Source organism: Mastigoproctus giganteus, chromosome 4 (assembly GCF_048544385.1).
Source record: "Mastigoproctus giganteus isolate SK-2022 chromosome 4, ASM4854438v1, whole genome shotgun sequence".
Taxonomy (NCBI): Eukaryota; Metazoa; Arthropoda; class Arachnida; order Uropygi; family Thelyphonidae; genus Mastigoproctus; species Mastigoproctus giganteus.
This window is the reverse complement of record NC_143578.1, coordinates 60,990,101-61,005,337: the sequence shown is the minus strand read 5'-3', so window position 1 is coordinate 61,005,337 and position 15,237 is coordinate 60,990,101. Positions and strand designations below refer to the sequence as shown.

General features: G+C 34.2%; 1 protein-coding gene across 1 annotated transcript in view; it reads right to left on the bottom strand.

Annotated features, from left to right (window-relative positions):
• Positions 1-15,237, bottom strand: part of LOC150086767 (translation initiation factor eIF2 assembly protein-like) — an 87,585-nt gene that overhangs the window by 49,440 nt on the left and 22,908 nt on the right. Inside the window, exons 3-5 of the mRNA XM_090371568.1 lie at positions 8,677-8,745; positions 5,540-5,600; positions 638-673 (exon numbers count right to left, since the gene is read on the bottom strand). Coding sequence (XP_090227694.1) covers positions 638-673; positions 5,540-5,600; positions 8,677-8,745 — 166 coding nt within the window. The remainder of the gene's footprint in view (positions 1-637; positions 674-5,539; positions 5,601-8,676; positions 8,746-15,237) is intronic.

Here is a 15,237-nt window from a genome sequence, read left to right as displayed (position 1 = left end):
TATCAAAACTAATATATATACAGGGATTTTTTTCCTGCTGGATCATGCTGGAATGGCATTCCAGAAGATAAAAAGAAATAAAAATAACAAAATCATATATTTAAAACAAAAAAAATATTTATTTTAAAATAAAAATGAGTTATTATTACTAATGCCTTTGGCACATTGTGCATTGGCAGAGAGTTAAATTAAATGCACAGCTTGACTATGTGACTCATTTATCGAAGTATTCACCAATCACAATGCTTAATTAATAATTAAAACACTTAATAAAACCATGGCATACTCAGAGCCATCATGCAGCCACAGACATAAACAGTACAAAACAGAAATCACAATAAGAAGTACGATATCATGCATTTACTGTAGAAATCTTTATAAAAACATTATAAATAATATCCATTAAGTCAGTTTTATTAATTAGTTTTTTCCAATTTACTATACTTTTGTAATCTGAAATGTGATATTAGTGCTTATGATGTCATTATTTAAAAGCATCACTAGGAAATGAGAACACATACTACAATAATTGAAACAAATATTGAACCAACAGTTCAAGAAAGAGAGCACAGGCATATAAATGAAAAATTATAAGTATGCAAAGTAAATTTAAACTTCATATATATATATTACTCACTTCAGCAACATCTGTGTCAGCAGTACTCCAATCTATCTGAAAATATAATTTTATATTTTATTCAACCTATTTTTTTTTACATCATGAGTCATATGTGCTAATCATGCTCCAATTCAACTTATCATATTCTTAGTTTAGAAAATAATTTAAAATGGAGCCACTTCCTTGTTATTGCCTTTATGTTAAAATATAAAGGTAAGAAGGGATTATATATGACTGAGGGTTATTATAAGGAGTTAAGAGGCTATATGAACTATTTTCTGCCTTTATCATATATCATTTACTGAATGATGAATATCAAAAAGTCTGGCTGTTAAGCTTAGAAGTGATTTTATCATTGAAAATATGATTAATAAAAGATGAGACAAATTAATTTTTTTAAATTAAAAAAATTAAATTAAACTTTGTTTTATTGAGCTTCTGATGGCCGTTCCCATTTGACTTAACCCTCATCTAGTTCAATACACTTGTGCCACCTCACCACTAATTTTTAATTTTTTTAATATTTCAGAGAAGTTATTTGAGAGACAGTTTAAGATACCCTGAGTGATGTTCATTAGCTCAGTTTCTGATGAAAAAGAGCATCCATTTAGTTCATCCTTGAGCTCAGGAAATAGTAAAAAAAATTACAAGAAGCAATATATGATGTACGGGGAAGAGAGGGGGACTTGATTCTTAGCTTGCATAGTGAAACAAACTCAATAAGTGAAGTTGAGTGCACTCTTGCAGCAAAGCAATGCAATGGCTATCATGTGCCTTTAGCCAGCGGGTGGTTGGTTGGTGGAACAGACTTCCATCCCTTGTCGTGGAAGTTAATAGCCTAAATAAGTTTAAGGCTCAGCTGGACAGGTATTTCGAACAAACAGAGGGGTGAAGTGGAAGTGGTTATTTTTATTTATTTATTTATTATTATTTATTTATTTTTCTTTTTTTTTTGGCTGATGCTGCATAAGCTTGCTTTCTTGCATCAAATGCCTCTACTAATGCTAATGCTAATGTTTTAAAATTTCTAATTCAATTTCTTTAGAACTTCACTGTAATACTGTCCAGATACAGCACAACTTTTTCACTGTACAAGTGTAAATGTCTTTCACATTGAAAAAGATAATGATCATTCACTTGTCAGCAAACTTCACAGACTGTGCCTTCTTTGGAGGTGGAGATGTGCTATGCTTCTGCTGGGGACTTTAGTTGTCCTTATTTAAGAGAGTAGTGGTAGATTCAAGACTCATCTCTAGTGAATATTCTGCTTAATGAATAATTTTTCTGATGTTGGTATGTGTTTCTGATGCAAACACAAATTTCAAAACTAACCTGCCTTTGTTCAGAAGTAAGAAGTTGAAAGACTCAATGTGAACAAATATATGCTATTCGTAAACATTCTTTTAAAATGTATAGTGTGCTCCCATAACTAATACATAAGGCCTCTGCATGTTTTCTGTCTGTCTATAAGGATGACAGCAGATGCTGTACCAGTCACATCAGTTACTGATAGGATCATGTTCCCTGTTGGTTCTTCCATCTTTGAACCCACTTATGCCATCTTAATACAGTGAATCAATGTGCTACAGATTCCTTATAGGTTTTCTGCAAAAGTTCTAATGTTGCTGTTGATGTTTTATTTCACATTTTATGCTGGTTTTCAGAAATTATTATGGACCTGTGCAGACAAAAAATTATATGCTAGAGATGAATATCTGGTAAGTTTAAATGTATACAGTTTTCATTAATAATCCTTCTACTTTTGTTAATAAAATTAGAATCAATCTTTTCTGATAACCTCTTGCAACATGTGCCAGGCAAACAAGTTTTAAGTTTCAGACATATATAACAAAGTATCACATACATCTGAAACAGTTAATAAAGGTCTAACACAAATGAACTTAGTGCGGTGGATAGCATGACTGCTCTCTCACACCTACATTTTATTCCTGTTGCCAATAAAAGTTTAAGTATACTTTTTTCCAGGATAGGTAGGAGCCTTTTTTGGACTATTTTTTATTTCTGCCCAAGGCAATCTTTCACAGAATGTAGTCTTGTGCTGAATTCAACCCCTACCTCAACACTCTTGGTTTTTGTCCAGCAACAGGCAAACTGTACCAACAAATACACTTCTAGTGGTTGGCAATAGACTCAACTGGAACTTTAGTGTAGACTTCTTTACCCCCCCTCTACGATTTATCCAACCAATATATTCTAGTGAAAGTGTTAATATTAAAATGATAATCAAATTAAAATTCAAGCATTATACTCAAGTGTTTCTAATTATTAAAATTAAGCAATTATTAATTACAACATAATTAAAGCAAATATATCAATTTTATCAAAAATTCTATCAGCTAGACTTAATTCATCAGACATCAACAATGATCACGTATCTGTAAAAAGTCGCATGCAGGAATCTTTGGCTTTACCAGTTTATTCTAGTCTTGATCAGCTAAAAGGTATAGCATATATTCCAATTAATACTATTTGAACACATTTCTTCAGAATTTAAATGTATTTGTTATGAACTGTGAACTGTTATGAATTACATTATGCTATTTTTAAAATATATGACCCACTCCACAACATTACACTCCACTTCATAACAATACTTTTTAACCTACCCCTCCCATTATTATATAAGTAGCATTAAAATCACATTTATTTATTTTTAATGAAAAAATAAAAACAAATCTTTATTGGTCTAATATTAGTTTCACCTTCAAAATGGAAAAACCTCCACACTACTTCTCCTATGTTTGTTATAAAAGCAGAAAATGCAATTACTGATGTTTATTGGAAACCCAAGGCCAGACAACACTATTAAACTTGCATTCTAATCATCCCCTTCCCCTCAGTGGTATTAGCGGTATCTGTATTCGTAGTTTCGCGTATTCGCGATCGCCGATTTAATACAAAATGAAACATAAAAAATGTGAATTTTAAAGCGCCGTGAACATTTTCTGCCATAAAAAAACATGGGCGTGGCTAGAATTATCTTTCCTGGTCAAAACAGCGCTGAGTGGGTGGGGGAGAGGGGTGACAAAATCGCGAGCGTGGATGTTTCTCGCTAATCTTTGTTCAGTATGTGTTATGTGCTTGTCATGGAAGATTTCGTTGTTTGCTTTTAATTTATATGCTTATAAATTGAATAAATTTATCAATTTATAAATTGATATGCTTACAAAAATGATAAATCTACCGTTTTGCTGTGTAAAACAGACTTTTTCGAGTGTGTTAACGGAAGAAAGTGACTTTATTGTGGACAAGTTCTTTCTAACCCCTACAAAAATATGGCTACGAATAACAAGGGAAATGTGAAAAGATCAAAGGTGGTGATGACATTAGCGAATAAAATTGAGTTATTAGACAAAGTTTCTAATGGTGAAAGTGTCTCCTCAGTGGCAAAACATTATAAAATCAATGAGTCAACGGTATGATCAATCAAAAAATCGGAAGAAAAAATCCACCGTAGTGTCCGTGAAAACGTGCTAATTGCTTCAAAAATTTGCTCTGTAACTCGTGATGTTAAATTCGAAAAAATGGAAAAAGCTTTAAATCTGTGGATAGAAGACCGAACTCAAAATAAAATTCCGTTAAGTTCACTCATCATTCATGAAAAGGCAAAACTCCTTTATCAACAATTTAGCGAAACTGGTGATAGCACTGGCGGGATAAGTTTTTTTGCTAGCACAGGCGCTGGTTTGAAAGATTTGTTTGAAATTTCTAATAAATATTACATTTAATATTAAATTGTTTCTTATTTTCATTTCGATACCATATGCTTGCATTTCACTATGTACATAGTCATAATATGAAGGTACATATAATACATACATAGACAAAATTTTAGACTAGTTTTTCTTATATATTTCATACTTTAGAACGGAACCCCTTTATTACTATGGGAACCATAACTCAGTATTCGCGTTTTCGTTATTCGCAACATTTCTCAGGAACGTAACCCCCGCGAATAGCGGGGGTTTACTGTATAGTGAAGCGGTTGGATGCAGAACTGTCCTCCAGGAGTTAGGCCAAGAGCATGACTAAATCAGAACCTCCTAGAAAGTAATGGCTATCCCAGAATGTCTTTTACAAAACCATTTCCTATACTGTTGAGAAATTCTAGAATTTGAGACCTCCAGAATATCTTTTTGATATTCTGGAGATCTCTAAAAAAGTAAAAAAAAAAAAATTTGAAGCAGGTCCTCATCTCCTCCCCAATAAGTCTGAAACACTGTTACCTCCATTTAGTGCTTCACGCACAAGTTCTAAAACCCAGAAACTACATAATCCATTGCTTATTATGAATAAGTTGCTAATGTTGTTCATGAACAGCAGCAAATAATTCCATGGTCTAACAAATTTCTCAATGTTTGGAGCACAGTAAAAACTGTTATGGCTCCAAAGTGAAATCGCTAATCTGCAAAATCGGATGTAATGCTCTGTTAGGGTGAACAGCCAATCAAACAATTAAATCTGCCAACTTTAGGTGGCTTACCAGGTTCACCCATATTACATATTTTCCCATAAACATATCTAGAAAATAGGTGATGCCAAATAATGGATTTATAGATTTTGGAAGATACTGTATTTGGAAACTCCTGGACATGCACAAAGTTTAAGAGGCAGCATTCAGTGATTTTCACTGAATGAGTTTGAGTAAGGGAACCCAATTAAGATTTTTGCACATTTCAGTGCAAGGGATGATAAACTGATATTCAAAAATTAAGATTGGCCCAGGTAAGGAGATGATATTCAACAGAAAGGAGATTTTTAAAATAGGGGTAGTACCATAGAGCAACAAGGAAATAACAGCTTCAATATACCTGAGAAAAACAGTAAAGTAAATAAAAATAATCCATAAAAAATCATTCATATATTACATTCAATTCAAAAATTACAAAAAGAAATTACCTCATTACTACTGTCATCACTGTCATTTCTGCCAGCAAACACTAGGGGTTTATGTTCTTCACTAAACAATTCAATAAAAATATTTTATAAGTAATATATCAAGTAAGCAAACTGAGTTATTCTTATAAATAACTCAACACAGAAAAAATAAATTCAAGAAATTTCCAGATTGGCTGCAATGTTACAGTCAATAAATACAGCACTATTTGCTGTTGTCAAATTGCAAGTTTTCACCTGTATCCAGTGGTGGGATTCAGCCGGTTCGCACCGGTTTGGCAGAACCAATGCCTAATTTTTTGTTGAGTTCGGCGAACCGGTTGTTAAAATGGCACTTGTGATCAGGGTTCTCTCTAAATTTAAGGTCAACCCTATCTATGTGGAGCGCTTATCCAGCACTACATCACTATTTTTATTCAAATAAAAAGTACTTAGGTATGGCAGCCTGTCTTGAAAATATATATTTTATAACTGATTTGGCATTGATGATTAATATTTTAAACAAAATTTCTCTTCTTTCAAATGCACTACAAGCAAGAAATATAGACATAATAAAGGCTGAAAAACTCATGATAAGATCTATTAAAGCATTTCAAATGCTTGGAAAGGAAAAGGGTCCATACGAAAAAAAAGTTGATAGGATTTAATAGGATTTTGCTCTGATGGTGCCAGCGTTATGCTTGGGAGAAAATCTGGAGTGAGCACTAGGATTGCAAAAGAGTTTCCAAACATAATAATATGGCACTGTTTAAATCATCACCTCCATCTTGTTTTAGATGATTCGATAAAGGAAATAAAGCAAGTAAATCAAGTAAAAGCAAGTAATTACTTCAGAAACCTTCAAAAATATAACATTTGTAGAAAATCATCGATTTGTCGGTCTTCCTCGGGAAAGACTTTTAGAAAACATCATAACGAATTTGAAAAAAAGACTAATGGATTGTGAACATTTAAAAGCAAGTTGTAGCCAATTTCAAGATAGGAATAAATTACAATTTCTCAATTTTTTGGAGCCAGATTACTGGAATATTGAAGAAGCACTAGTTCCATGGAAAGCAGCTGAAGAACAATTGCTCGTATTTAATGACATTTTTAATTACCAAATTGATATTAATGATTATCGAGATTTCGTGGAAAACGTTTTAAAAAATTCCCAGAATTATGCAATTCCTGAAAGTGTTCAAAGAGCTAAAAATATTGTCAGAACAATTGCTGTAAGTTCAGCAGAAGCGGAAAGGGGTTTTTCAAAGAAGAACATAATATATTCAGAGAAGAGAAGTCGCCTAACTGTTTCTAATATATCAAACACAATGACTATTAGTCTAATCAGCCTACCTCTGAAAGAATGGGATCCTATTCCTACAATGAAAAGATGGTTAAGGATAAATCACTCAGCGATGATGCTCGGATAAAAGCAAAGAAAATTGCAAGTGAGGACGACAATCAGAAGCAATATGGAAATATCTTAAATAACAGTTTTATTGTTTTTTTGTCAGGTATTATTTAATATTTTTTCATTAATATTTTGAAAATATTTCTTATAACATAATCTAGTTTTGTGGACCTCTTTTATTGTTCTTATTTAAGTATTAACTGCATGAAATAATAAACTACCTTTCGGTATATAGTTTTTTATACTTAGAATGGTCATTAGTGCAATGAACCGGTTGTTAAATTATTTGAATCCCACCACTACCTGTATCTATATGTAAGTAGAAGTTTGTTAATCATTCAGTACATGTTTCATTGCTATGTTCATTGTTATTGTTTGTTATTTGGTTTTTAGGAGCATTAGCAACTAAGGCCATATTGCTCAGGGAATATGCAGTGGTCATTCCCTTACCTTTCCGCATCCTCCATATTTGGTGGTGACAGGCTCGAACCCCGATCAAATCAAGAAGCGTGTGCTACGCACTGCTGCTCCTTCCCACCTGGCTATGGAGGCACCTACTATGTTCATTTGAAGTGCATTAATTTTATGATGTGTATAAAAAATATCACATTTAGAACATTGTACCAATGTCAAATTTTGGAAGCACTTAGAGAAATCTGCTTCTGAAACATTGAAAATGATAAGTCAGGTTTACAAAGAGGATTCGTCATCTTATATTATTGTGTTTGAATGACACTGTAGACTCAAAGTAAAAAGAGCAAGTGCAGCAAACAATGACTACGCTAGAAAATCGCAAACTGTTTGTATAACAGAAAAAACCGAATCTGCCAAAAAACTTCTGCATCAGCACTACTAAGTGATTCTTGCTAAACTTTCAACAGCATTAAACTTTTCACATGGAAGCTGTCATGGAATTTTAAGTGATGACAAGAACATGTGTCATGTTGCTGAGCATGTCGTACCTTAGATTTACCGACAATCAATGTAATAAGCGGATAGCAATTTGTAGCAATCTCATAATCATAACTGTTATTTATACAGTCCACCACCAAGGATAAGATTTAGTGTTTTCTCTACAAACCACGCATGAATCATCAATTTGGAACAGGTACTCATCTGCCATGATCAAAAAAATCTGTCTAAGCTAGGTTGAAAGGGAAAGTGATCATAGAATTCTTTTTTTTTTTACTATTGCGGTATTGTGCTCTACAAATTCATTCCTCAAGGTGTTACTGAGAATAAGAGACAATACATAGAGGTTTGCACCAGATGCAAGAGGCAATTCAGAAAAAGCACCCAAAATGGTGGACAATGAAATGCTGGAAGTTGTGTAGAATTGTACCATTGCACACTGCTCATTTCTCATACAATAAGAGCATGTGAAATACAAAACTGTTGTATCTGCATAATTCCCTTACTCACTGATCTCTCACCACATGTTTTTTCTTTTTCCAAAAATTAGACAGTATTATGAGGCAGTTGTTGCTTCTGCAGAGAACAAGATGTTATTGTTGCAATCCAAGATGCTTTCCACACAATCCAGTCAGAACAATTCCAGAACTGCTACCAGCAAATATACAAACAATAGTAAAAATTAAATGCTGCTCAAGGAGAGCAATTTAAGAATTGCTATGTCCAGGTTTAGTTAAGTATAATATGCGAGTCCAGGAAGTTTTTGTCTGTACCATGTATTGAACAGAAAGAAATATTTAATTAGAATAAAAAAAAAAAAAAAAAAATTAATCACCTGTCTGGAAGAACAAGACCATCAGCCAACAAATAGCCAACAAATCCATCGGGCAATGGTAATATAATGCTATATTGGGAGAGAAAAAAAAAAATCATTTATAACTAAAATATATGACATATGAATTCACTAAAAAAATGAAAAAGGTATGAAAAATATCCTTTTCTTACTTTTATGAAACAGATAACTTCTTTATACAATAAGATTAATAACTAACAACTAAGGAAGTAATAAAACACTAAAATAAAGTAATGCAAGCTGAACAAACAAACAAACTGATATAAGATTATTTCATGTACGCCACTCATTTCTCATTTTTGGTTATCAATAGTCAATAAAAGTGAGAAATGAGCTATTTCTAAAGTAAGAATATATATTCAGTCGAAGGGATTGCGTGTTACTTTAACATATTGAATAGGAAAAGTCACAGCAGCTGGATTCTCAACAGCATCACAATTTCTCAAAATCTTGTCTTTTTATTGTAATTTATCTTTTTCTTCAGTTGAAAAAACTTGTGTATTTTTTCCTAGCTGAAAAAAAAAAAATAGTTAAGAAAAACAAAATACCACCAAAATGAAACTGAACATGATTACAACTGGGTATTGCAAAGGTCCACTGACTTCTGGCAACAATAATATGGGCTATCATTAAATGATGAAATCAGATCAGTTTGCCCAGTGGTGATTAAATGAATGATAAGTTGTTTTTGTTTTTTTGTTTTTAATATTTTTTCTCTTAAAAAAATTAACTCTAAATGAAAAATTGATAAAAAAAAATTTTATGAGAGTAATTACCTTGGATTTCTTGAACTTTAAATATTTTAAGGAGCATCGTACTTAAAAAAAAAAAAAAGTATTGCCTCAAAAGGAAAAGTGTGAATGGTGCAAAAAAAATTAATTTTATTCAATGATAAATGAATATGGAACAACCTTCCAACACGTTTTCCTCAAAATTGCAACCTACAGAAATTCAAGTTTAATGTTGACAAGTATCTTCTGTCTTCTCAGCATTGAACTATGCACACTACTAAGTACCATTAGGTTCTAGTACCTTTCATCCTTGTGGTTTTCATATTAAAAAAAAATTAAAGAAAATATAAAAAAATATCACAAGTTAAGATTATAATGACATCCTTTTGTGCACGTACACACCAAGTTTTTACTTTCCAGCCAGTCTGGCAGAAAGCTGCTTTGTGTGAACAACTGATTTCCTCGTTTGTTGTGTGTGTGTATGGAAACTAATGTAATTTGAAATTTGGCACTTTTGACTGAAAAAAACATTATTGAAAATCATTCCTGTCATGCCACATGCACATTATTTGTCTGATTTATCACCATGTAAGTTTTGGATATTCCCAACCAAAGTTAAAACAAGATATGAAGAGAAAATGATTTCAGTTGTTTCAAGAAATCCAATCAAATGTGTTGTACTGCCTAAATACATTCATAAAAGAAGACTTCCCAAGATGTTTTGATCAGTGGGAGGTATGATAGACAAGTGTATGATTGCAGAAAGAGATTATCAACAAAACTATGGATAGGATTTCCAGTCAGTGGAAGGAGGTCATTAATATAAAAGAGGAAACGGCGAGAGAGAGAGAGAGAGAGAGAGAGAGAGAGAGAGAGAGAGAGAGAGAGCACATGTCCACCATCACTAACAGTGAATGGTCAGAAAGAAAACTGGATAACCAATTGCAAAAAACAGCCAGCAGGCCATAAGATGGATGCTTGAAGACCTTTATGCCAAATTCAATCAAATACCTTAGAAATATCAAGGGCAACTACTTGAGTTTCACCAAATTTATCCAGAGAGGAGTAAAATTAGCCAATACATCACCAGTAGATCAACACTGATGGAATCCATAGTGGCAACCACTAATCAAATGGAAAGAAAGTTGAGATAGTTTAAGAGTTAGAGGTTGATGGATTTCACCATTGCTTTGGAAATAGTAGAGGTAAGTGCAACAAGGCAATAACTGGAAGGGAAGGATATGTCACCCTTTTTTAGGAATTGGCTGAGCAAATTTCCAAGCTGAAGGAAAAACACCAACTGAATAGAAAAGTGTAAAAAGGCAACACAGAACCAGAGCCAGCTCTGAAGCATAGGTTTTGAGAACAAATGTCACCAGGACTTGAAGCTTTCTTGACATCTAGATCATTTGGAATTTGTCCGACATCCTTCTGTCAGACCATGTGAGACATTAAGAGAGTATTGGGTGTGACAGGAAGTGGTCTACTAAGATTGTCGACACAAGAGCTAGAAGGAAAATGAGAAGGAAGTAAGTCATATTTATCTTTGGCTGAGGATGCAATAGTACTATTAGGCTTTGAAAGAGGTGAGAATATTAATGGACATAAGTTGCAGCCAATACGCTCAACTATCATTTGGAGCTGTTATGTGTTCGTGAATTATTATGTTATTCGCTAAACATTTTGATAAAATCTTGTATATTGCTATTTATTTAAAATGCATGCAATTCCCCATTTTAAACAAATTATGTGCACTGCTGTATATCTTTTTGTATGAGGCTATTGCCCTAAATTTAGTTAGATGGTGTGAGATTAAAAAAAAAAAAACTTGAAACAAAATCCTCATACTAAGGAATATGTCTATCTAACTTTTATCAGTCAAATAACTTAATTTAGTTAATTTTTAAAAAAGTAACTAACTTACCCATTTATTTACATCTTTAAATGAGGCAATTTCTTCACAGTCAATATCCATCAAGAAATAAACTATTCTAACACTCATACATAGTGCTGTTTTTGGGACGGTACGCAATGGTACGGCGTACCAGCACCTTTATTAACAGTGACGTGTGACATTTGGATGCAGTGCACTTCGAAATTTGTAATATTCCATAAATTTTTTTCACATGTTTACCTACTATTCAAATAAACTTAAAATTATTTAACTAAATTTGCATTTTTCACTGTCTATTGTTAAGATATTTTCTACATAAAACTGTATAACCATTTTTATAATTCTTCATTATTCAGTCGGACCTCTATTTAATGATGTCCTTTTATAGTGAATTATTTTGAATTCCCCTTGGAAGTTACATTTAAAATACTTTCCATTGAGCAAAGAAAATTTTCATATAGTGAACGGAGAATTAACTCAGTATGCACTGTTCTCATTTCTGGCCTTCAGGAAATTTAGGCAATTAGTGCTGCTGTGTGAATTAAGAGAGCTAAAGGAATTACCATTCTACAACTTAGTGGTACCTGGTAAAACCTATCCGACCACCTGTCTCACATACGGAGAAGTTGCACTGGTCAACAGTGAGCAGATCAAGGGGTATTCCCAGAGCCCATGGCCACCAAATACAGAGGATGCGGAAAGGTCAGGGAATGACCACCGCATATCCTCAGAGCAATATGGCCTTAGTTGCTAATGCTTCTAAAAACCAAAATAACACCTTCTACTGCAGTGGTGTCCAAACTTTTCCCATACAGAGACCATATTCAAAAAAAATTCAAAGTTAGATTTCTTTATGCTATTTTGGTTGACTTTCCGGGCAGGCTGTAGGTTGGACACCGCTGTGAATCAACTGGAAGTGCCCCGTTCGAGAATTAGGAGAGCATGATTTTTTTTTACGCCGAAAAATAATCATCTGTTCTTTCGCGGAAGTGAGTTATCAACATTTTTCTGTAAATTTTCCATATCTCTGTTTATATGGTCATGGTACCTGAATATTCGAATGACACTGACATTTTGGACAGTTTCAAAAAAAAAAAAAAAAGAAAGAAAAGAAAAGAAAAAACTCAAATTTAAGAACTAATGACAACATCATGACGAGAGAAGGAAAAACAAGGATAACAAAGGTATTAAACCTTTTAAATACGAATTGTTGCCATTTGGTGAAAATGAAGTTAGAAAATTGTCAATTACAGTTAAATGAAAGAGATGCAATTCGTGGATTTTGGGAATACCTAATTGAAAAGATGGTTTCGGAAAAATTGAAGCATTTGATGGACGCTCTGAGTATGATACCAATTTCATTGAGTAAACGTGAATGAGGATTTTCGCAAATTAATCTGATTGTCAGCCCAACAAGAGCTCCGTCAATGACAAAAACAGTTTCTTCACTACGGAATTATTTTTACTTATTATTTTTAGAGTCCGTGGTCTAACTAAGGACCCTTATGTCGCCCGGTTGTCTGTCTGTCTGTCCGTTCGTCACAGCATTGTATCTCAGGAACCACTCAACCTATTGACTCGAAATTTTGCATGAGTTTTACATCATGTGGGCCAACATAATGTCATATTGATCGTTGTTGACAAAAATTTCTTTAATCTTTAAATAATTAGCATTAGTTGAGGCATATGATGCAAGAAAGCAAGCTTATACAACATCAGCCAAAAAAAAAAAAAAAAAGAGACCCTTCCCATTTCACCCATCCGGTCACTCCAAATATTTGTCTAGTTCAGCCTTAAATTTATTTAAGCTATCAACTTCCACAACAACAGCTGGAAGTCTGTTCCAGCAATCAACTAACTGCTGGCTAAAGACAAACTTCCACACATCTATTCCACAACTGTCTTTCCTCAATTTGAATCTATGCCCCTCAGGTTCTTAATCTGAGCAAGCGGAAGTATCCTGTCAGCATTGAGCCTGCTCAAACCATTCAAGACGACCTTATACACTTCAATCAGATCACCTCGCAGGTGCCTAGTCTCCAGATGGTGCAACTTGCAGAACTTAAGCCTTTCTTCGTAAGTGCCTCACACCAATCTTGTTGCCCTTCTCTGTACTCGTTCTAACAACTCTACATCATTCCTAAAATGAGGCCTCCAGACCTGTATGCAATACTCAAAGTGTGGCCTGACCATTGCCTTATACAAAGGGATAATCACCTCAATGTCTCTGCTAGCAAAATTCCTATTTATCATTGACAATACTCCATGATCTGCTCTGGCAGCCATCTGCACTGCTCAGAGAACTTCACATCTGACTGCACAATTACCCACAGGTCTATTTCATTCTCCACATCCCTGACAGTAGTACCACACAGTTGGTACATTTTTCTTCGGTTATTGCTACCCATATGCAGTACTTTGCATTTGCCACTTCTCAGCCCATTTTCCCAACTTATCTAGATCCAATTGGAGTGCATACTGTCATTAACAACCCTGCCAACCTTTGTATCATCTGCAAACTTAGACATTAAGCCTGATATACCTTCATCGATATCATTGATAAATACACAAAACAACAATTGGCCCAGCACCAAACCCTAGGGGACTCCACGTAGAGGAACGTCCATTTATTACCACTCTTGGCCTTTTCCCACTCAACCATCCCTTTATCCATTGCAGTAACTTGCCCTTAATACTATACCACTCCAATTTGTACAGCAATCTTCCATGTGCAACAGTATCAAAAGTTTTCCTGAAATCCAAGTATATGATATCAAAATTTTTTTTTGCATCCAGTTCTTTGTGACCACATTGTAGTATCCAATAAAATTGGTCACACAAAATTTCCCCTTAACAAACCCATGCTGTGTCTGAGCTATTACTGCTGTCTTGTCTAGATGATCCTGTATCACCTCTTTAACCAGTTACTCCATTATTTTCCCCAGAACTGAAGTCAAACTAATCTCTTTATAGTTATAGACCAAGCGGGTCTATAATTATTTGTGTCACCCTTTGAACCCCCTTTGTGAATTGGGGATATATTTGCACTCTCCAGTCAATGGGGACCCCTGACTCTAAGGATGCTCATAATTATGGCTAAGGGTTTGCTTACTTCCCTTGCTCCTCCTTCATTATAAATGGATAGATTCTATCTGCCCCAGGTGTCTTTTTTATGTTTAACTTCAACTATAATTGTCTGAGAAATGAGGGGTAAAATGTGGGGGGACAAAAAATGTCGACAACCTACAGCTTATTTATACACCATTGGAAAGAGCTCAATGAGTAGGTTTAAAACATAATTTTAAAATTAAAAATGGTGGCGCCAGACAGGAAAATGTGACCAATTTTCGTGTCCCCCCTTATTTCTGTCGCTAATGGAGTTAAAATCTAAAAATCAGATTAGTTATGCATTATTCAATGCTTATCAAGGAAAAACTATTCCCATTGAAATCTATCAATTACTTTTTGTGTTAAAAAAAAATTATTACACTTCGATAGTGTGCTTCTTTGTACTAAATAACTCTCCTTTTCGTGACAAAAAAGGTTGCTAAATAGTTAGTTAATAATGCCTCTGTAGCCGAGGGGTCAGGAGCGGAGTAGCATGCGCTCCTTGAGTAGACCGGGGTTCAAGCCCCTGACTGCTAAATATGGTCGATCTGCCAACCAGTGTGGCAGATTAGAGTCCATTTCCCTCAACATGAATTGTTGAGGAGGTTTCCATCCTGCAGTGGGTTGATAATGGCTGCAGTTTTTTTTAGTTAATAAATGACCTTTATAGGTCATTTATAAATTTTGCAACCATAAGTTTTTTTTAAAAATTTTCGAAGCTGGAGTTGTCCTGGCAAGGAAGTACTCAGAGATCCAGTGTTGAGGCGGCAGCGGTGGGTAGGCACCTGTGCGGAGCCTTGCACAGCCCTC